General features: G+C 36.9%; 1 protein-coding gene across 2 annotated transcripts in view; it reads left to right on the forward strand.

The window, feature by feature from the left end:
• Positions 1-3,522: 3,522 nt before the first annotated feature.
• LOC149948190 (ABC transporter G family member 20-like) overlaps positions 3,523-22,942 on the forward strand; it is a 28,851-nt gene continuing 9,431 nt past the window's right edge. The window contains exons 1-2 of one of the 2 annotated variants that reach the window (XM_090173129.1): positions 3,523-3,544; positions 12,660-12,814. In XM_090173129.1, coding sequence (XP_090029255.1) covers positions 12,763-12,814 — 52 coding nt within the window. In that variant the 5' untranslated portion in view covers positions 3,523-3,544; positions 12,660-12,762. Of the gene's footprint in view, positions 3,545-11,875; positions 11,976-12,659; positions 12,815-22,942 lie in introns of those variants that run through there. The other variant, XM_090173128.1, reaches the window with a different exon arrangement.

Here is a 22,942-nt window from a genome sequence, read left to right on the forward strand (position 1 = left end):
CCGAAATTATAAAAACAAACTTAATGACCAAATGTATACTTGACTTAGTATTTAGGCGAAGCGCAACGGCTGCGGATTATACACAGAGATATTACCTTCGGCGATGTCACGTTAGACTGGATTTCTGAAATATACTCAATGACCTAGTATTAAGGCAAAGCGCTAGGTATACCTTCGGTGTGTACCTCCGGGTACCCGCGGCGATGCCACGTTAGAGTCGCGAATGAAAGTCAGAAAAAAACGCGACGAAAGGGGCTTAGAGTTTTATTATGTAGATAATTTGGTGGCCGTCTTTCATCTTGCGTGGTGGCATATCCTTAAGCTAAATTTTTTTCCCGTATTTATAAAACTACCGCACTCTTAAAACCGAAGCCACCTACGTAAATATTAAAAGCCATGAAACCAAGGGTTACATTTCTGACATTTTAGAGCGCTTTTCGTAGAAAACGAGAGATAAACGTATCCCAGACTACCTCGCTCAGCACTATATTCCCGAGAAGAAGGGAAAGTCAATTTTTATTTTAAGAGCTACACTCTCCCCTATTTTCTCTTGATAAAAAATATCCTCAAGGAAATCGCTAAGAAGTAATGTTTCCAAGGACAAGAACCTGCAAGTTACTGTTTATATAGTTCTTGTTTAATTAATGGGAACTTTTAACCTGTACCGTATGCAACAAGTGTTTCCTTTTAACCCATTAGCTTTTTTGACATATTAAGGCTTAGCAAAAACACGACGTTCTGTTTACAGGTGTAAAGTTTCCATTATTTTAACAAGCACTATATAAACAGTAACTTGCAGGGCCTGGCTCTCTTATATATTACTTCTTGGCGATTTCCTTGAAGATGTTTTATTGAAGCTCCTATTGCAATTCACAGCAAATTTAACATAAACAATAATCAAATAATAGTTAAGATGAACTAATTTTAGTTAAGTTACTGACACATTTTTTAATGAAAAGTCGTTAAAGTTAAGTAATCTGTCAAATAAACAAAATTTCAAACATTAATTTCATTGCCCAAGGTGTGTTGATGCCTAGTTTTGAAAATGACATATTAACGTTATATATATTATATTACATAATATTATAATCTTATTATTAAAATAAATAATAATATTAAAATAAATAATAGTATTAAAATAAATAATAATATTAAAATAAATAATAGTATTAAAATAAATAATAATATTAAAATAAATAATAGTATTAAAATAAATAATAATATTAAAATAAATAATAGTATTAAAATAAATAATAATATTAAAATAAATAATAGTATTAAAATAAATAATAATATTAAAATAAATAATAGTATTAAAATAAATAATAGTATTAAAATAAATAATAATATTAAAATAAGTAATAGTATTAAAATAAATAATAATATTAAAATAAGTAATAGTATTAAAATAAATAATAATATTAAAATAAATAATAATGTTAAATCTGGGAATTTAAAAATGGCCCTAAAGGTCAGGGAATTTTAAGAATTTGTGAAACATTGGGGAATTTAGTTTCATCTGGACACTTTTTTAAAGTAATTTTAATTTAGATCTATGGCAAATTATGTTATTATTATTTATATAATTGAAACGTTTTTAACGTCGAAATAACGTGTGTACTGAAATATAAGCTGATTAAATTGATTAACTTCTGATAAATGTAAAAGTTAAAAACTGTCTAATTTTGGCCTTAAAAAGTCAGGGAAAATAACTTAAAATGGTCAGGGAATATTGTGGCAACCCTGCCTCCCCTTCCATAGCTCGTCATAGCAGATACGACCAATGAATTTTGTAATTTTTAAGCCCTATTTATCGAAATTCATTTTAATCAGAGTTAATTAAATAGTGTTAAATAAATTAATACGATATTTTTCCGTAAATATTTTTTCGCGTAAATTTTTGAAAACGCCGTTCATTTTTGCCCTTAGTGACCCAAAGGAGACCTTTAATAGAAGAATATCAATAATAAAGGAATACATCCGCTTCTTTATCCATGAAAAAACATTTAACCTTGGGTTACCGTCCCAAAAGCCACTAGCATTTATTATAATTATTTCTGGGTAGGGACATGTAATTAAATTGTAAATGGATTGTTGGTACGTAATGATAATGATATTGAAACTCTTCAGTTTGGAGTAGCTCATTTATAATCGGCTTCCTTTTAAAACGAGTCACCTTCGCGTGTTTAAATTGTGGTGCAAAAAAACTAGCTTCTACGAGTGTCCGAACTTCGGTAATTACAACGCGAGCTGGTCAAGTACCAGAGCAAGCGTTTCCTTGAAAAACAAGCCATTCCCTCGGTTGAGTGCTTTTTACAGCGTGGAATATAAACAATGAAAATTGTGCAAAATATTAGTAACAGGAGAAGGGAAGATGTCTGGGGTTTAAATCCACGCGTGAGCTGTCACCAGGAAGTTCTATCGATATATGTAAATTTATGTAATTTTCGGCTGTCAAGGTGTCACTAATTGTCAGGTGGGCTGACTTTCAATGTGAGAGGAGCTTTCATTTGAAGGAAACTTCCGGTAATAAAACAATTCGTTGAAAATAATGAGCATTAAAACATTTAAAATATTCCCGTATACTTTAGGAGTACGAGCAAGGGCGTCTTAGAAAATAGCGGATACAAATTATATATCTCGGACGATAATTGCTGCACTATTTAGCCATGTTGTCGGAAATATTTCGCGTTAGTGAGTCACACCCCGCAGATAACGCCTATTACTTTTGGTTGAAATCCGACACTACCTTGGAAAATGGTAGTTCCTGCATGTACGCAATAACTGCGATACTTTTTAGCTGATTTGATTTAAATTCTACGGACTCAGTGGCGTAGCTAGGGGGGGGGGCGGTTGCCACCCGTTTGGACGTGATTTGGAGGTGATAGCCGACCGTGAAAAAAATTAAATCTTACTCAAACTAGAGACTATTAAGTAGCACACCATGATAACCGCCCCGGGTGTCACCTATGCTAGCTACGCCACTGTACGGACTGCGGTTTCAACTAAATCCTAGTTTCAATAGCTCTTTATATAGAATACGAGAGGTCACGTGATTACGTTAGATTCATCGTGCAGTTAAAGTTAGAGAGCGCGCGCATATTTTGTTTTTGTTGAGCTCGCGCGAAAACGCACGAGACCCTCTACACGGAAATATTAGGAAGCGCGCGCTCCGAAAAATAACACTTTTTATACATGTATGCGTGTATATTATTTTATAGAAAGAGCTATTGTTCCATTGAGTGTAATTCAATTAAGTTATAATAATCCCTCGATAAAATATTGGAATATGATATAGCGGTGGAATTTCCATTCCCTTGTTTCGAAGGCTGCTTCCATCCATTCAATCATCGGGCGAGGCGCAAACACCTCAGTACGTGTTTTCCGTCCGTTCGTCCGTCCTAGTTGGGGGGGGGGGATAGAGAGGCGTTTATCTTCCCCTTCGCGGGGTATCTCGACGTCTCGAAGAGAAAGTGAGTCAAACAATAACATTACATGACGAACCTAGTGACAAGAGACGGTTCTTCGTGAAATTTATTCAAATGTGAGTATGCTATGACTTTTGATTATGTTTGTGTGATAAAATTATAAACTAGTTGTATTATTATTAGACTTAATAACCAAAATTTGTAGATCGAGGTACTAAATTAACGTTTTAAAATTATATGTATTTCGGAAAATTTGTGAGTCTGAATGTCTCGCTACCGATTGCGCGATTGTATTCGAAGTACGAAGAACAAAGTAAGCGAAGTACGCTATTTATAATCCAATCTTTCAACCTCACTTTCGCTCCGCAGCAAGAGGAGCCTGGTTCGATCCCAGCTTGTGGTTGTGGCACTTAGGGGCGTTGGAACGTTTTTGAGTTTTGGGGTACATTGCGAGCGAAGCGACCCTCACATATATATGATATTAAAAGAGTTGACAAATATTTGCAAATTTTATCTCAATTTGACCAAAAATCGAAAGTTGAATTTAAATTCGCTTTTACTTTGTTGTTAAAAGTAAACGACAAATTTATCTTTTTCATAATGGTTGTAAAAACCAATTAACAGTATTTCAGGGGGGACAAACACGGGTGTTGTCCCCCAGTAGGAAATTTGGGAGTGGCTTGGTACGCCGCTGGAGGCACTGACGGGGTGGAAACTAGGAATTACTCCTTCCGTGTATAGTTAAGGGGGTTTCTAACGAGTTCTTCGGTTTCCCCTTTCCATAAAAACTTGTTAAGGTTAACAATAACAGTGAGTGTAGGGAGCTGTTGGCTCGCGTGACGTGAAGGACTGGTAACAACCCTCCTACGCAATTTAGCCCGGCCACCTGCGATAAAGCCATTAAAAGTCGCTAGATAACTTGGGCTTAGGGTGGTGCCTTGGTTATTGGTTTTAGTTTTTTTTTTTTAGTTTTTATGTAGTTTATTACTCGAAGATCTATTTGATCCGAGATTCGCGTTTTTTGTTTGCTCGAAGACCTATTGGTACGAGTTATTAGTGAGTTTTTTTAATTTATTCAAATTTGTTTAGGATTTAGCTATATTATCCCTTTTAATTATGGACTAATCTACTTTTTCGCGTATTTTATCAGCCTTGGTTATTAGCAGAGCTGATTATTATTATTATATCAGAAAATAAAACGCGTGAAAGTGGTGGACGTCAAAAAGACACGCGACGATGAAAGACGATTTCACCCAATAGTGCGTTCGAGCGCTTGTAGGAACCTGGGATTTCACCTTTTAAAATCGAGCCACTTGAATTTAACTATTATATTTCCGCGTGTCTTCGGTGTCTTCAAGTTATATTTGCTCTTATTATTACGCTTCAATCAGCGAGTGAAATGATCGTATAATAATAGCCCTAAAAAGTAACATTGGCCTTCTTGTTTAGATGTATAGGGCGCGTCACTCGTGACGTAGAATGGTAGAAGTGACGTTTCACTATATGATAGCCAATAGACGCTAGTATAAACTCAATTTATGTCTTATTCAACTTGTTAAAAAGTTCCACGCGCACTTTAATATTTTAGCGTAAATGGACCGCCGAAATAAAAAAAAAGAGCGAGCCTTTTACGCTAAAATATAAGTTGAACAAGATACGAATTAAAATTCGACGAGTCGCCCTTTCTATAAAGATCTAACTTTCAAAACTGAACTGGACTCCTACGTATCTCGTGACGAAAGCGATACATTAAAACAAGTTCGGCAAGCTTAATAACTTTATAGAAAGGCTTATTGTTTCATGGTTTCTATAAAATACGGGCGGTCACGTGTAAATGTATCTTCTACGTCACTAGCTTTTTTTTGTTTTATATTGTTTTATGGAAACACCTATTTCTTGTTGTTTAAGAAACAGTTTGAAAATTTAAGAATGTAAGAATTTAGCGTTTCAAAACTATATATTTCTTAAAATATACAGTTTAGCCAGCCACACTGCCAGCGTAACTCTCCTATCTATTCCGTTTTCGCTGGGCGATAGAAAGCCTATAAGAAGATTTCTCTTTTCATCAAGATTATTTTATCCACGCAAAGAATGTTTGTTGCGCCAGCTGTGTCCTTGAAATTCTGGTGAAAAACGTTAGGAAAATAAAAAAAATATTTACACGTTTTCGAGATAAATATGTTATGACCAATATGAAAGATTTTCCATTTAAAACAATGTTGGCAAAAGCGAAGTTTTTACAGCGCTAGAAAACGCGTAGGGAGAACGTGAACAAGCTTTAACGCTCGCAGACTGTTTCCCCTACATGTTATCTACGCGCATTTTCAAGTACGGGCTTAACCCGTTTGTTGTAATTTAAGCTTTTTTAATTTACTGTTTTATTTCCTTAAATTTTAAACTTAACCCTACGATAAGGAGCTGAATTTACACGTAATGTTTTTCAAAAGACGATTGTAAGTCATTAGAATCTACGCAGCGGAAAATAATTGTTGAGAGGCAATTAAATTTCGCGATACCTCCCATTTTGTTAATAGACGTAATATATGAACTTGATTTAAAATAGCCGTATTTTCCTTAAGTTCAAAATAGTCGTTAGCGGTTAATTATAATTTACGAAAGCGGCAAATCAGAGAAGGACTTGTTCAGGAACGAAATGCGAAAGCCTTAATTAACGCCTCCGGATGATATATTTATTATTTTTGCAGTTTTGCAAATTGTTAGATGCAATTGGTGATGATTTACAAAAATCAATTCAGTTATATTTCCAATGTAATTAGCCTTTTCAGTGAGCATAGAGCCACCTAGCGCCCAAGACTTAGCTGCTGGAATTTCGTCCGCTTAGCCACGGCCAACTTAGATCTTCTCGTAAACTCGTACATAAGGCCTGCCAGCTTAAATCGTAACGTTTGGGAAAATATTAAGAAAAACATTGTGCTGGTTTACTGGTGCACCAAGCGGCGAACAATTTAGCTGTTGGGCCTACGGTGCGAGTTTACGAGAAGATCCTAGTTTGCCCTGGCTAAAATGGCAGCTTAGCGGGTGAAAATCCAGCGCGCGTTAAATATATTCATAATTTTCGAGAGATTTCATGTAAAAATTATATAAATTCAGGTTCATTTTAATATTTTTCATAAATGATGCGAGTGCTATTCATTCCGTGTACCATAAAATAAATTAAAAACCAATTCTATTAACTTCCGTTTTAAGATGGACAATCTATTTAACGAATTGAGTCGCCTTACTCTTCATTTGCCCAAAAATCTGGCAGTATTGTAAATGTTTCTAGTGATGAGGCACGGCCAACTTCGAACGCGGGTGTCGATATAAACAATCAAAACCTCGATATCGGCAATCAGAAGAGCAATTGGAGGTGGATAATTTAGCCAGGTTGAAAATTAGTAATCTAACTTATTTAAAAAAAACAATAATAATAATAATAATAATAATCAGCTAGGCTAGTGCCTTTTAATTGTGGAAACTAAAGCGTGGGTTATCGACAACCGAAATAGTTAACGTTGGTCGTTCAGTTTTTCTTCATGATGCATTTTATATCATTACCTGGCCAATTTCAAGTTTTGAACCAACTAAAAGGTTGGAGAGGGCAATTACATTATTTGGGAAGGGTCATGCCGCCTGGGAATATGAATGACCAGTATCCCATAATTTCCATCCTCCAAGATGCCGCTGCTTCCCAGTCCTCTTGGAGCCCTCCGCGCCAGCATTATAAAAATTGGGGAATTTTTACCAAGGAGGATTAAGGGAAGGGGAGTTGTATTGAGGCTCCTCTTATGGCTGCATCCGTAGTCAGAGCAAGGATTCTATATTTCAAGTATCCTTGGTCAGAGAGCGTGAGACGCCCAGTGGGTGGGAGCGGGAGGAAAACGTATGTAAAATACCGGCTCGCGTTCCTGTTTTGAGCGCCCTCTAGTTCAAAAAAATTGTTGAAAGTTATTTCGGTTTTTATTTTGAGAATTCGGCTACTTTGGTGTTTGTTTTTCTAATGCCGTAAATTAGTAAACAATTTGCAAAACTCAAAATATTTTTTTATATGGAAAATGCTCTTACTTAAGTTATATGATATTAATCTTCGCGTGATAAAAAAATTCGAATTTTATTTACTAAGTAAATCTAGTCGACATACATTTTTAGCGTATTCACGACGAAACACCGAAGCAGCAAAATTCTCAAAATAAAAACCGAAATAACCTTCAACAATTGTTTTGAACTTGAGGGCGCTCAAAACAGGAACGCGAGCCGGTATTTTACATACGTTTTCCTCCCGCTCCCACCCACTGGGCGTCTCACGCTCTCTGAGTCTCTGACTACGGATGCAGCCATAAGAGGAGCCTCAATACAACTCCCCTTCCCTTAATCCTCCTTGTTTTTACACAGTAGCGGTCCAGCAATAGGCCGGGGTAGGCCTAAGCCTACTTGAAATTTTGGTAGGGGCCTCCAAAAGTCGTCTTAAGGGACCTCCAAAATTTAATATATGGGCCTCCAAATTATTTAATATCAGAAAATTCTGTAATTTGTTTGCGAAATAATTTATTTATTTATTAATTTTCCAATATTCAACGCGAGTGATTGGCTTAACGACACTGCTGTTTTTATTCCTTTTAAAGGTACGAGTAACTTTCTTTGACCGTAGTTTATTTTTTAGTTTTAGTTTTTCGCGAGCGCTACTATATCGAAATTGTATCTTTAATTTTATCTTTACAAGATAATGGTTCTTAAATTTACTTTACTTATTGTACCTACGTACATTCATTTTCGTAAAGTTGTAAGTTCTGAATCAACTTCTGATGTAAGGGATGTACATGCGAAGTACCGAAGGAATGAATGTAAATTGATAGACTATAATTCAGTGGTAGAAATAAGTAAATAACCACTCATTTGTTTAAGTGTTATCGGTACACAAAAAAGGATCAACACACTCAGTTTTTAGTAATGTTTAAATTCATAAATAACTTTTTTCGTCGCGTACCCATTTTACCCAAAAATTTCACCACTTGCTTCAAAAAAAATAATCCACGTGACGGATGTGGAAACATTGTGGTTGGCCTACCTCCCCAAAAATCCTGGCGCCGCTACTGTTTTTACAGAAAAATAATTAACAGAATGTCCGATGTATTATAAATGCAATGGGAAGTATTCTACATATATGATTAATTTCTGCTTGAGAATAGTGCGCGGCTGATTATATTATTTAGTTAAATATGTATTATCAATCAGCAGCCAAATGTGTACTTTTTAGTTCCACATCGAGATATATATATATATATCGAAGTGGGACTATTGCTATGGACGGATTGTCGTTAAGTGTTGTGTGTGTGTTTGTTTGTTTGGTGTGGAAAGCAACGACACGGCAGATGGCGCTGCGAAAATAATTTGCAGTTTTGGCGAAACCGGGATTCGAACTCAGTCAAAAACTCCGAATAATGACGCCTTTACGGTCTCGGCCACTGGAAGCTTCCCAAAATTTTTTCGGAACTTCTACTGTATTCTCGTATTCCCTTAATCCTCCTTGCTTTTAGTACTTTATTTTCAGTTTGGCACGTGCGTTTCGCAGGTGGATTTAAAATTTAAAAATCTTTGTCAACTCAAGCGCGCACTCATTACGAAATACTGAGCAGCTTCAAAATACAGTTTGGCTGTTATTGTATGGAAGAAGTTGGTAGTTTGGGGTAAAGGGTGTACTCTTTTCGTCCCAAAGCGTGCGAATAGTTTTGGCCTTATATCTTCAACAACTAAAGCTAGTGACCTCCCGTATTTTATATAAACACCAATTTCATACGCTTTTATTTATCGTTACTATTTTCGTTAGCATGTAATGCGAAGAAGCCATATCAGTGCTTAGGATCTGGGACGTTTTTCGGCGCAACGAGATTACACATTGGGTGGTAGTAGCAACTCGTTTTAGGGTAGTGGTGTGTTTATAATTCACGTGGTCTTGTCCAAAAAAGAACGTTTATTAATTAATTCTTGTGCCTGTATAGAAACCATGTCTAAAAGTCTCGAATTATCTAAAATGACGATCTTCATTACCAAAATGAAAAAGTTCCTTCGAAATATATCCATTGAAAATAGTATTTATATTATAGTTTAGGGAATGAAAATTAAGAGTGGGTTATAATAAAGATGGATTAGAAACTCCTTGATCTTTGTTCATGTTCGGAGGCTTAAGGACCTTGAAATCGCGTGCGGTATACGACCAGAGTTTTATAATTTCGTGTTTTGAAAACGAAAAAATTCAATCTTCAAAAGACGTTAAGGTCGCAATTGGTATTTGACGTTTATAACCAACGTGACAAAAATACTAAATTTGGTTCTCCAAAACGTGCTCGTGAAAATGTAATAGCGGAATCTGGAAAGAAATGTGCGTAATCGTAAAATGATATACACTTTCCGCTAGGAGCAACTAACGCAAGGAAATCCCAGCTAGCCTTTAAACACGTTAACGCCGTGTTGTGTACAAATTTCATTGGGCGAACCTTTACGCTGAACGTTTTACGGAAAGGGGGAAAACAATTTCCGAATTTTCCCCTTCCGACGGCAGCAGGCGCTAAAGCGTCTAACCAATGACAAATGTACGCGAGAAAATACACGAGTTTTGACGGGTTGCGTTCTCCTTGTGTGGGGTGTTGTGTTTGTTGCTCCTAGGTGGAAGCAACTCGTAAAAATGACATAAACGCGAACGTCTACGTCTCTTCCTGAAATTTGCTACTGTAACCAAACATTCAGCTTCTTCCACTAATTAAAATCAGTTTCCACTACTAAACCAAAGAAAAACCCGTTACTACTTCTTATTAGCAGAAGAAATTATATGTACACGCATATATGTTAATCTAGTAATAATGCCTGCCGTAAGATGGCGCTACAGGCTTAGGTTAAAGTTTTACCTTGAGCTACGTTAGCGTAGGTGCGTAGGGAGCCCGATTTGGGGGAATACAGTTTCCATTACAGGATATCGGTCATTCATATTCCTAGATAGACGTAGGCGTTCGCGTATACTACAATTTCGTGAGCCAAGGTTTGGATATCTCTACAAGGGGTGGTTCCCACTCCTTTAGTTCTTAGTCTTGTGGATTTGACTGTACTAATTTTAACCCCGAAACCCGATCGCCTTCTAAAAGAAACCACCTCTCGCTTTGGTGACCCCCCTTGATGAATTTCTGCTACACCACTGACCCTCGATGTGGGGCGTGCGTTTCAACCATGGAGTAATTAACTCGAGGGATGCTTATCGGGTGGGTTGGTTTGGTCAGAGCGCCAACTAGAGGGCCAATTGTAAAAAGTGGTTCAAGGGGAGATTAAAGGACCACAAAATCATTTTGAATTTTGAAGGTCGGCTTACGTGTTTTCAATATAGAATGACTGAATGACGCGCGGAAGGGGAGGAGCTACTTGAAATTCGACCCGATTTTTTCAAATGATCCTGTGGATCTTTAACCTCTGGGGTCTGCTTAACTAGTGCACGAGGTTAACTCGCGAAATCAACTTCAGAAATATTAGAAGGGGAAGCTCCGAGAAATGTTTACGTAATAAAAAAATGTTTTGAAATTATATTCGGACGAAGAATATGTCTAACGGTCTCGTGATTTTAAAGAACTTCAAAACGACGGAAATCCCTGGCGATTTTAGGTCTAGGCATCCGATTTACCCCAAATTAATATATTTAAAAACATTTGTATCATCAATTGTGTAAATACAATAATAGAGAGAGGGCCCCAAACTGATACGACGCTCAGGGGCATCACTTACAACGAGAAATTCCGAGGTTTTTCTCCCCGATTTTTGGCAAACTCGGCGGTTAAGTAGACCTTCATGTACCTTGAAAGCTCTTAAAAGAAAAAGTTTCAGTGGCCATTCGTTTTGCCATGCCAACCAAATTTTTTTTCATAACTCAAGTTTCAACTTTCTCTACGTAAAATAGCATGGCAAAATCGCGGATTATACCGAATTTTATTGATTTCACCTAATTTTATCAATTTTACCCAATTGTTTTGCCAGAATTTAAATTTTTTAATTTTTTGAAAACGGCAAATCCGTGAATTTGCCATGCTATTTTACGTAGAGAAAGTTTACACTTGAGTTGTGAAAAACATTTTTGGTTGCCATGGCAAAACGAATTTTCATTGAAACTTTTCACTTTAGGAGATTTCGAGGTACATGAAGGTCTACTCAACTCTCGAAATGAAAAAAATCGGGGAGAAACACCTCGGGATGTCTCCTTGTTAGTGTAAACGCGCCACTAGTAGAACCTTTAGTGAATAGTGATGCGCACTGGGTTCGTGAATTCGACGAAATATTCGGAGTTAAGAGCCTTTCGAAAACCTGTTACGTTTTAACGTTTATTATGAATTAAAAGCGTTCTTGAAAATGTGTCGGTCGGACTTTGGTTTAATCGACTTTCCCTTTCAGTATCTCGTTACAGAACGCGAAATTGGAGTGACGAATGTTGAATGGAAATATTAAACGTTTAGATAATTTTAGTCTCGGCTATAGCGACTTTAAATAACACGACGTCGTAGTGGGACTTTAACATTGGTAAGTAGTTTCGACTTTGTCACGAAACTAGCCGACTACTTTTCGATAATTCTGGAACTAAAAGAGCACACTTTTAGTTCGTGTTACACTTTCTATTCCTCCTCAATAGGAACGCTAAAGAGCAGTACTCGGATTTGGATGTTTGTAAGTTAATATTCGTCTGCTTAAAAGTCGAGATTGGCGGCGCTTTTGGTGGGTACGCTTCGTCTGTTTTGGAAGTTACTCTTAAATTCGCGTTCCCCAAACTTGACTTTGAAGCTAGCTACTGTGACTTTACAGACGACCAAATCCGATTACTAATCTTTACTCTCGCGTCCAAATCCCAGCGGCCCTTGGCCAATGCTTTTACGGTGTACAGTAATCCCCCACGGGAAATCTTTTACTAGGTTACAACAACCCGAACTATGCTCGAGGACAAAATGGGAGTAAAATGACGCTAACCTAGCTACTCTACCACGTAAGCGAAAAGTCACCACCTATAGAAAGAAAAAGAAAAAAAGACTGGAGGCATGAGCCAGTTTTAAGCTCGGCCTCTAAATTGTAATTTATTAGCGTCCACCCATTTACGGGCCAAAAGGAAACTATCTTTTGCCGGATTGGGCAACGCAGCGCGTTGAGATTTTTTATAAACGGAGTCACAATTTTACCTCGAGTTTGAAGTCTCTAAATTATTTGACTTTTCAGTGGCAGTCGGAGGTACTTCTTTTGCGCGTGAGTGGATGAATTGGAATACCGGTTATTGTGTTGAGACAGCGTTTCCGGTTTTACCGACCAAAATCTGTCGATAATGAGCGCGGATCCCGTGGAAGTCATCCCCCTAAACAACAAATATTCACAAGGTAAATATCTCATTTTTTACTGGTAATGTTTAATTCAATTCTAGTAATCCCTTTTGGGGAAAGAAATTGCAAAAATTATCTTTCAAAACGATACGCGGCTTAGGAAATTATTAGCCGCTTTCTGAACGGTTTTTTCGATTCCTAATGGCCTAATCATACTATCCAACATTTTTGCCTAGTTCTAAAATTCAGTACTACCAAATAATTTCAGTCAGGATGTAATTGTGGGTAGTGGTAAAATTGGTTTTGACAACAACATTTTTGCAGAGTGATATAATTAAAAATCTTATCCTAATTTTGCTTATTTTCTGGTAGCTCTAAAAAAGGCTTTAAATATCCACTACGACTAATAAAGGATATCTTTTAAAAGCATTATCATTTCAAAAATGTTTAAGCGAATTAGCCATTTCTGTTTACATAGAGCCACGTAGCGACCAACGAGAGAAGCTCATAAACTGCCGGCTTTTCGTCTGCTAAGCGAACAATTTGCTATTATAAAACCGAGGGGCTGATCACTCCGCGTAATCGGTGTACAGAGCCGTACCTTTGACTGTACTAATGGGACTACGCGTAATCTTTGAAGTCCCTGCCTTTGGCAGTGCTAATCTAAGCGTAGTCCGGTGTACAGACTTTCTAAGAGTGGTTAGCCCCTCGTATAAAACGCGAAGTGTCTGCTTCGCGGACGAAAATACAAATTTCCAACTAGGAGCAACAAACACAAGGAGAACGCACCTAGCCTTTAAACACGCTAACGCAGTGTTGTGTACAAATTTCATTGGATGAGCCTTTATGCTGAACGTTTTACGGGCGGGGGGGAAGACAATTTCGGAATTTTCCCCTTCCGACGGCAGCTAAAGCGTCTAGCCAAATGTGCACAACACTGCTTTACCGTGTTTAAAGGCTAACTGCTGAAAATCCACGACTTTTGACGGGTTCCGTTCTCCTTGTGCGGGGTGCTGTGTTTGTTGCTCCTAGTTTCCATACATATTTCCAATCTTGAATTTCTATGTCATATTTTCCACAATAGAGCAACGGTAAAGAACGTGTCTGGAAATAATGATGCGAGCGCGTTATTTATCTCAATAGCACACAGTGGCGGACTGGCCATAGAGTGAACCTGCCCGATGGCAGGTGGGCCCCACGGACCGTTCATGAAGTGGGCCCCTCAAACATGATAGCGTTATAGTTGTTAAAGCTGGGTCCCTTTGTCTTCTGGCAGCCCAAAATATTAGACCCAGTCCGCCACTGATTGCACAGAACCATGAGCGTAAAACACGCTTTCAAATTAGCCGGTTCCAATCATGTAAGGGTATTTTCGTTTGGGACAATATTAGAATGGCCAACTTCCGTAATGTACTTTCGACACGCGTTTTATCTCACTAACCATAAGCCTTCTCAGCCTTCTAAGCTTATAATTGTTTTACTTAAACTATCTTTAATTTAGTGAAGTTTGTTTCTAGGTCTACTAATAGGTGTTTTCATAAAATCCGGCTATGTTGTTTTCCCCCCCGACAAAAATTGCCTCCTCAGTCTTTGATGGGAGTTCAGTTCAGTACGTTCCAGTTCTAAAACCGTCGGCGCGACTCGCATGAATGTACGTCAATAAGCTGGCAAACATGTTTCCCGAAAAATCAATAAAAACCAAAGACTACAGCCGGTTACATGTCCCTTCCTAGAGTATACCACCTCCTAGGCTGTTCTTTGATGGCGATTTTATGAAAACACCTAATAGGTGTAAGCGCAAACATTCGCCGTCAGTGGGGGACTGTACATAGGGTCGCCTTGTCCGATGGCAAGTGGGCCCTCGTAAATATGAAACATTATTCCAACTAAATAATAGCCTTATACTTCTAATTGGGCTCCTTGGTCTAATGGAAACCAATATTTGTGGTTACAGTCCGCTACCGTTCGCCGTTAGTGGTGTGACCGAGCGAGAGCTTCTCGATAAGCACAGCGCGTGATTTTAGTTTAAAAAAAGTGCGTCGTCAAGATTAACAATGGAATAAATCTCGGAATAAATTCTTATTGTCAAGATTAACAATGGAATAAATCTCGGAATAAATTCTTATTGTCAAGATTAACAATGGAATAAATCTCGGAATAAATTCTTATTGTCAAGATTAACAATGGAATAAATCTCGGAATAAATTCTTATTGTCAAGATTAACAATGGAATAAATCTCGGAATAAATTCTTATTGTCAAGATTAACAATGGAATAAATCTCGGAATAAATTCTTATTGTCAAGATTAACAATGGAATAAATCTCGGAATAAATTCTTATTGTCAAGATTAACAATGGAATAAATCTCGGAATAAATTCTTATTGTCAAGATTAACAATGGAATAAATCTCGGAATAAATTCTTATTGTCAAGATTAACAATGGAATAAATCTCGGAATAAATTCTTATTGTCAAGATTAACAATGGAATAAATCTCGGAATAAATTCTTATTGTCAAGCTTACCAATCTAATAACTTCACTCAAGCTCGGCCACACATCTAGCGGCGATTTGCATACCCATCGAGAAATACGAAACCAAAGACTATTTTCAATAAATATTGAGTTAATTAAGAGTCTATTTAGTGTCCATAAAAATTAATTAAAAACGGCAAGGCTATAATAATGTTCCATAACAATGTCTATAATAATGGAGCTAGACGATTATTTTCGCTACGAATTCGGACGATGAAACTCTGAATGTGGGCAGGAACTAGTTTTTAATAAAACCTGGTATTTAACAATAAATGGACTGCTAATTGTTTGCTATCTAATTTTTAAGTATAAATTCCGTTTATAGTTAAGTTGAATAGACTAGAAAATTTGTACATGGTATTATAATGGAGGTAAGATAAGGAGAGTCAAGTGGCTGGTAGCGATGCTAAATGGGCGGTGCCATACAGTTTTCGTCTGCTCTCCCAATTTTTCATATTTTCGCTAATAACCGCATCACTTAAATATATTACTAAGAACCACTGGCGCGGTATATCCTCACGATGGCTAGTGTGGAATTTTCAAAATTAACTTTCAAAGGTGAAATTGGCTCTCCTTAGCTTTAATTCGTATTTCGTAATATTACATACCGGGAAAAAATAGGGGCAAATGGGCTTGTACGCCTAAAGCCCCATTTTCGATCAAGATAGTCAACAAAAAATAGAAAGTTGGATTTTGCCTTAAACCAAATTTCAATTCATGAAAAGAAAATGTGGAATCTCGATCCCATTGCGTTTTTAAGCCAGCTTTTTTCCCTTGTAATGTCGACGCGACCATACTTCTAGACACGACGATCTTGGACTAATTAATTTAGGGAGGTTTCGGTGCCACTAAATTTCTCTATTAAGTGTGAAACACTCTTATAACTATCCCTACTACCATTTTCTAGGCCCTAGGCAAAGTCTTCTATCTGGTCCTTAAATGTTGCATTTTATTTTTCTCTAAAATAATAATAATAATAATCAGCTAGGCTAATACCTTAGGCCCAAGTCAGCTAGCGACTTTTAATGCCATTAATGCAGGTGGCCGGGCTACAATACGTAGGAGGGTGGTGATAAGCCCTTCATGCCACGCGCGGCTGTCCCATGGCAAAACCTTTTAACTAACACGATCGTAAATTTGAAATATTTGACTTTTTCTAAACCTAAGTTATAAGATTTTAACGTGGTTTTTAACGCGAAAATTATAAAATCCAAAACCATTTTTTAAGTCATAAATAGTTAAATATTTATGACTTTTACCTGAAACTTTTACAGTACTTTTGTACATGCCTTAGTAATACTGATGCGTAAAAATCTAATTTTTCACAAATTTGTTGGTTAGAAGGTTTTGCCATGGGGCAGCCGCGCGGGTCAACAGCGCCCTACACTAACTGTAAGGAAAGTAGGAAACCTACATTTAGAATCCAGCCCTTTGAAAGTGTGGGCCCTAGGCAATTGCCTATATTGCCTAGTCTGTAACGCGGCCCTGCCTCTATCAGGAAAAATTTTACAAGGAGCGGCCATGTTTAAGCTTGGAGCAGATAATTTCGAATTTTTATGATACTTTCGCACATGCACGTTTTTAATAAGGGGTCGGTCTTGGGACCTTTACTTTTCAATGTCCTTGTAAATTCAATGCGGTCTGTTCTTCAATTCGAACAAATGTTCAGTTTTACACTTGGGTCGCAAAAACCCCAATTCCACCTACTATCTCGATGACTCACCTTTGCATACCACTCTCTCGGAACGGGACCTTTGAATTATTGTTGACCCGACCCTCAAATTCTCTAGTCACACTAATAACGTCTCTAAACTTGGCTGTTCTAAGACATATATTTACATAAGTCTATAATATTATTCTATAAGTTTGTCACTTTGGGGAATATTTTACTGAGAGCTAGTAACGGAGTGACGTCATCACAGGAAGAAAATCTCCCTCTAGCGAGACGCTGTCAAAGGCTACGTGTGACGCGTTGGCAAGCTGACGCGAAACGATGACGAAGACCGTAATGGAGTCTGTCTTCTGAATAGCTCTCAGTAAAACATTTGCATGTGAAGAATAGGAAGTGTCACACTTATGTAGGAATATTATACACTTATGGTATTTACAATCTCATAATATTATTAAGTCACTAAGACTCACTATATAACTCCCTTGTTCACCCTCTATTTGACTACTGTTCCCCTATATGGAGCCCGCACTTCGAATCTGATAAACTTCAACTACTAAAAGCCCGAAATCAGTTTACAAAACTTGCCATTAAACTTAATAAACTTCCAGCCCCAGTTTGCTTAAAATTTATTAATATTCAGTCTACTGGGACCAAGGACAGTAGATACAGGGACGAGAAAGTGTATTTGCGGCCTCTGTTGGAATCACCTAAAACGACCTAAACGCAAGGAGAGTTAGTTGTAAACAAAAAAAATGGCGGTCACCTAATTTTAGTGGTTCTTGACGACGCTTATTTTTTTATTTACGCTCGTAGTTTTATTTTTAATTTAACATCAAAATGGTAAAAACTAACTACAATAATACTTTCCATGGTGAACCACGTCTTAACAATGGCTGCGGTTTGTTTACATCTAACTCCCCGTGAATATGAAGACGTTCCTGCTTTCTCGTCCCTGTATCTACTGTCCCTGCTGGGACCCGTCATAAAATTAACAATATTTCCCTTTTACAATAGCGGTATTTGACTTTGGCTGGGTAATTTTTGGAAGGAGCTACTGCGCAGTCGCGCGTTTTCTTCCTATCCTTCTAAAAATATAGAATCCTTGCTCTTACTGAGTTCCCGGCGGAAGTCGGAATAAACGGCCTCCATGGAGCTGGCAGGGCTACCGACATCTAGCTAAAACGTAGTTTTAGTGAAAATTGCGCCGTGGTTTTTGACCCGCGGTTTTCAAGATACCAGCTATTTTTGCGTTATATTGTTTTAAAACAATAATGGATCATTGCCTGTAGCTCTAAAAATGTTTCTAAACGAAAGAAAACTAAAGGCGAGTAATATAATCTTGGGTTATCTATTGAAATTCCTTATTTCTCACCCTGCTATGGAGCCCGATTTTTCCGACTTCCGGCGCGAACTCAGTAAAAGCCTCACGAGAAAACGCGCTATCGAGAAACGCCGTAATTTCGAATCTAGGGTACGTAGTTATATTATCTTTGATTCCAATTGTATTTGTGAATTCCTTTGCCCCTTGCTTTACATAGTCCCCCAGGGTCGTAGGAACGTTCTAGAAGTTGGAGGGGGGCATAGAGAAACGAAAAGGGGTCTGGAGAATGGTTTTGAATTTTTAATTGAGTGTATCTTCTCCGAATGCATGTGTACTTTTTACTACTATGCAAATTGGCGGGAAAAGACTGAAATTTAAACACAGTTGAGGTTCTATAAGCTTTATATGCTTTTAAAATGAGAATTTGAGCCTTTTGAGAATTTCAACTGACCAAAAAGTTGGAGGGGGCAATAACATTAGTTGCCCCTCCCAGCAAAATTCTAGGGAGGGGCATTGCCCCCCCTGCCCCTCCCGGTTCCTACGCCCCTGTAGTCCCCTCGGAGGGGTTATACAATCACCGTATCTGTGTGTCTGGGTATCATTCATAGTTTTTGAGATAATCGCAAATAAGTGCCGAAATCCCAACGGCCGAAGACTTATTTAACAGAGTGTAGCATTTTTTTTTGATATGTATAAAATTGTCAAATGTGGAAATTGATCAATTTGTAGTTAAATACGATCGTCGTCAGGATCCGACCCCGGGGCACATTCTTATGACGCGGACGTTCTACCGATGAGCCATTGACGTCTACATCTCTGAAGTTTAAATACCAGTAAAACCGGGATAAAAATAAATGTAATATTTGTTTGGGTGGGAAGATTATAAACACCTTACGTAGATGTTTATTTTGTTTTTGTTTCTGTTACTTTAATGTTTGATATTGAATTGGGTGTAGTATAACTTTACTTCTGCGTATTTTGAATGTGTGTGACGTTGAGACAAGGCTAACTTTGTTATAAATAAAATGTTTCAATGTATTTAGCATCACATTGTTTTATAACTTGGCCATTAGCTTGAAACTCTTTAAGCCGCAATCTGATACGTTTTAGATGCACAGAGAATTGGCACCATTTTACTAGCACAGCTCGCGTAGGAATATCACTCTTAGTTCTAAGCCGCCTCACACGGTAGCGCTCGAGTATCTCGATTTTTATGACGTATTTTCCGACTCCCTCTTCGTTTCCCTTTTTTACTTTAGGACAAATTCTCATTAATTACTATACAGTTCTGACACACTTTTGGGTCTTATGTTACTTTTGATGTTATCAATGTCGTTTTCTTTACTCGTTATTTGTTGTCAGTAGGTTTATTTTTTTCTGGATACGCTTTTTTTGTAATATAATAAGAATTTGTGTTTCAGACAAAGGAAGGGTCTTATGTTATTTTACCGAGGGGTCCGACATTCGTCTAAAATGCGTACGAAATTTGAAAATCTTCAAATCTTTTCGTCCAGATTTGAAGATTTGACCAAAATTTCATAAATTTACCAAATTTGCAGAATTTCCAAATTTAAAATGTGATTTGCAAATTTCAATGAGATTTGATAGGAATTTGAAAATTTGGATAAGTTTTGATAGGTTTTTTTTAAATTTTAACGAGATTTGATCGTGATCGTCATTTTAATATTTTATTAATTTGACTGTTTTTCGAAAATCTGTAACTCTTTCGACCTCGGTTCACATTTCTCTCATTTTCTCATATCGATTCAAGGGGCTTCAAACCGTTTTCGTAAAAGTCTCTAGTGTGAACGCGACTCAACCGTTTTCGATCGTTTTGAGAAATCAAAATTAATTTTGAAAAGTATAATTTCATTTTTCAACGATCACTCTATCGAAATGGCTAAAAAAATCAAGTTGACCATTCCAAAACGGTCGAAAACGGTTCTCAAAGGCTAGTGTGAACCGCGTTAATTATCTTCAAACCGTTTCAAAGGGCTTCGAAATCGTTTTCGTGACGTAACACCGTCCTTACAAAGTGGTCCAAAACCGTTTCGAAATCGATTCCAACGTGTGACCAAAGCTTATGAGAAACGCAAATTTTGATGGTAATTAGGAAACTTACTGCAGTTAAATATTTAAATTTGAAATTTATATAATTTTAAAGCAACGAAGCCAGAGTATTTCTTTAATGGATATCTAAGCTTTTTGAATTTCCAAAGGTGTGTTAATAATTGCTTTTTAATGTGAAGAGGCCAATTTTATTCAATTTACTTAACTAATCAATCTAAAAGTGTGTATTACTCGGTTTATTATGACTAAAGGGTAGTACATCAACATTTCGATATTACCAACATGTCCGGGATTTTACCGCTCGGATTTTACTGTAATATTCAGGTAGTATTTTTTCGATAGACAAGAGTGTAACAGTACTTTTTAATTTGTAAATTCGACGAAATATCTTTAATTCTGGACCGAGCGAGAAACAACAAGACGTACGACGGTCAGAATACACACAATCCTTCTAATGTGTTAAGTTTGTTTGAGCTATTCACAGCAACCTGCAACGCCGGTATCACAACCAATATATATCCACGGTCACAAATAATTTTTTTACACTTATTTGTTACTTCTAGTCATACTTTGAAAACATCGAAGATTCCTTCGATCAGTGTCACACTTATTTGTTAAAACTAGTCTGCCGTTGAGTGTCACACTTATTTCTTCTGGTTATACGACAAAGGCTAGTTCGATCAGTTTCATACTTATTTGTTACTTCTGATCACACTTATTTGTTACGTTGAGTGTCACACTTGTTACTTCTGGTCATACGCCAAAAACTAGGGCGCTGAGTGTCATACTTAATTGTTACTTCTGGTCATACGTTGAAAGCACGGCGCACTCTGAACGGCCTTGAAAAACGCTAGAAGGAAACGGGCGCGTAGACCACTATAAACACGCGGATTTACAATGTTGAAAATTGCGGGGGTCCGTATACGCTGAACAAAAAACCTAACTTAGAATTAAAATTAAGGAACGTATTTGCAACTCTAAGTTATATGTAAACTACAGCTATTCAAAAATATAACTTTCATGAAAATGGGACTTAAATTAAGGAACTGTATGTAGATTCTTAGGCCAAAATATAAAACCATGAAAATTGGGGTCCCGTAAATTACCCTGAAAACTATACTTAAACTTAATATTTACTGATATAACTAAAGTTGTAGGTCCGCTGAATCCTAACCTATCCAATAAGATTTTTTTACGCTATCGGACTTAATTGTAAATAAAATATCTACCACATAAAGCGAAACCACCGAAAATAGTAAATTGGGCAAATGCCCAACTTTTAGGGCTCCGATTTGAAACCTTCATGAAAGTCTATCAATGGCGATGTATGTACATTCGAACGAGATATCATTGACTCTTCTAGCCCTAACCGTTGAAGAGATATGCGCCACACGGCGGCATCGGCGGCATCGGCATCGGCTACACTGTACGTGAGACTAAAACACACAAATCCTTAGGATTGTATGAGACAAAAACCAAAACGGGGCAAAATTCAAGGTCGATGTATAGGTGGGTGAAGTAGAACTACGATTTATACAAAAACAATGTTAGACTAAGTTGAGCGCTCGAAGCTGATGCTAGAAATCCCATTTGTTTTACAAATATATATTATGTGAACGAACACTCGGCAAACGCTATGGTAGATCCGAGGGCCGACCCCATCGACCCACCCTATAAAGCTGAGCTCGGATATTGCCTCGGATATCTTAGCGAGGGCGAAGAAAATTTCGCTGCGATTTTTGTAAATTTGTAAATTTTGAAGATTTCTTAAATTTTCCGTAGAAATTTTTTAATTTTCTCAAGATTTGCTAAAATTTCAATTGAAATTTACAAATTTTTGCAAGATTTCATAAAAATTTGCGGAAAACCATAAAATTTCACAAGATTTATTAAATTTGAGAAATTTGTCGGAATCGATCAAAATTTGAAGATTTGCCAACACATTTGAGAAATTTGAAAAGATTTTCTAAAATTTAATCAGAAATTTGAAATTTGGCGTGTACCAAATTTGAAAGAGTGACGGACCCCTCGTATTTTACTGATCGTGATAACGTTGTTTTTTTTTGTCTATTTTTCCGTATCGTTGGTTTGTTCCTGTTTCATATTTTTCTTTGTTGTTAACTTTTTTTTCCCCGCGAAATAGTCCAGTGTTAGAGGAGGTTTTAAAGTGTATGCATCGTGTTCTAAAATTTATCCGGTTGCATTATAGTAACGTCGAAAATTTGAATTTGTGAATGGTAATTTGTTGTATTTCTTGCTATAATTACATTTTCTATTGCTTAGTTTCTAAAATATTTGAAGTAATTTGTGGCTTGATTGCGTTATATTTTTCTTCCGGTTATTTTTGCTTTGAAGCCTGATAGATTGAGTTAGTTTATATTTTTTTATTCGTTATTTTTGCTCTGAAGCCTGATAGATTGGGTTATTATTATAAATGTTTCTATTATTTTTTTTGCTTTGAAGCCTGATCGCTTGAGTTATTATTATATATTTGTTTATGAGTTATTTTTGCTCTGAAGCCTGATCGATTGGGTTAGTTTATATTTTTCTATTCGTTATTTTTGCTCTGAAGCCTGATTGATTGGGTT

This window comes from Leiobunum rupestre, chromosome 4, assembly GCF_980474605.1.
Source record: "Leiobunum rupestre chromosome 4, qqLeiRupe1.1.hap1, whole genome shotgun sequence".
Taxonomy (NCBI): Eukaryota; Metazoa; Arthropoda; class Arachnida; order Opiliones; family Sclerosomatidae; genus Leiobunum; species Leiobunum rupestre.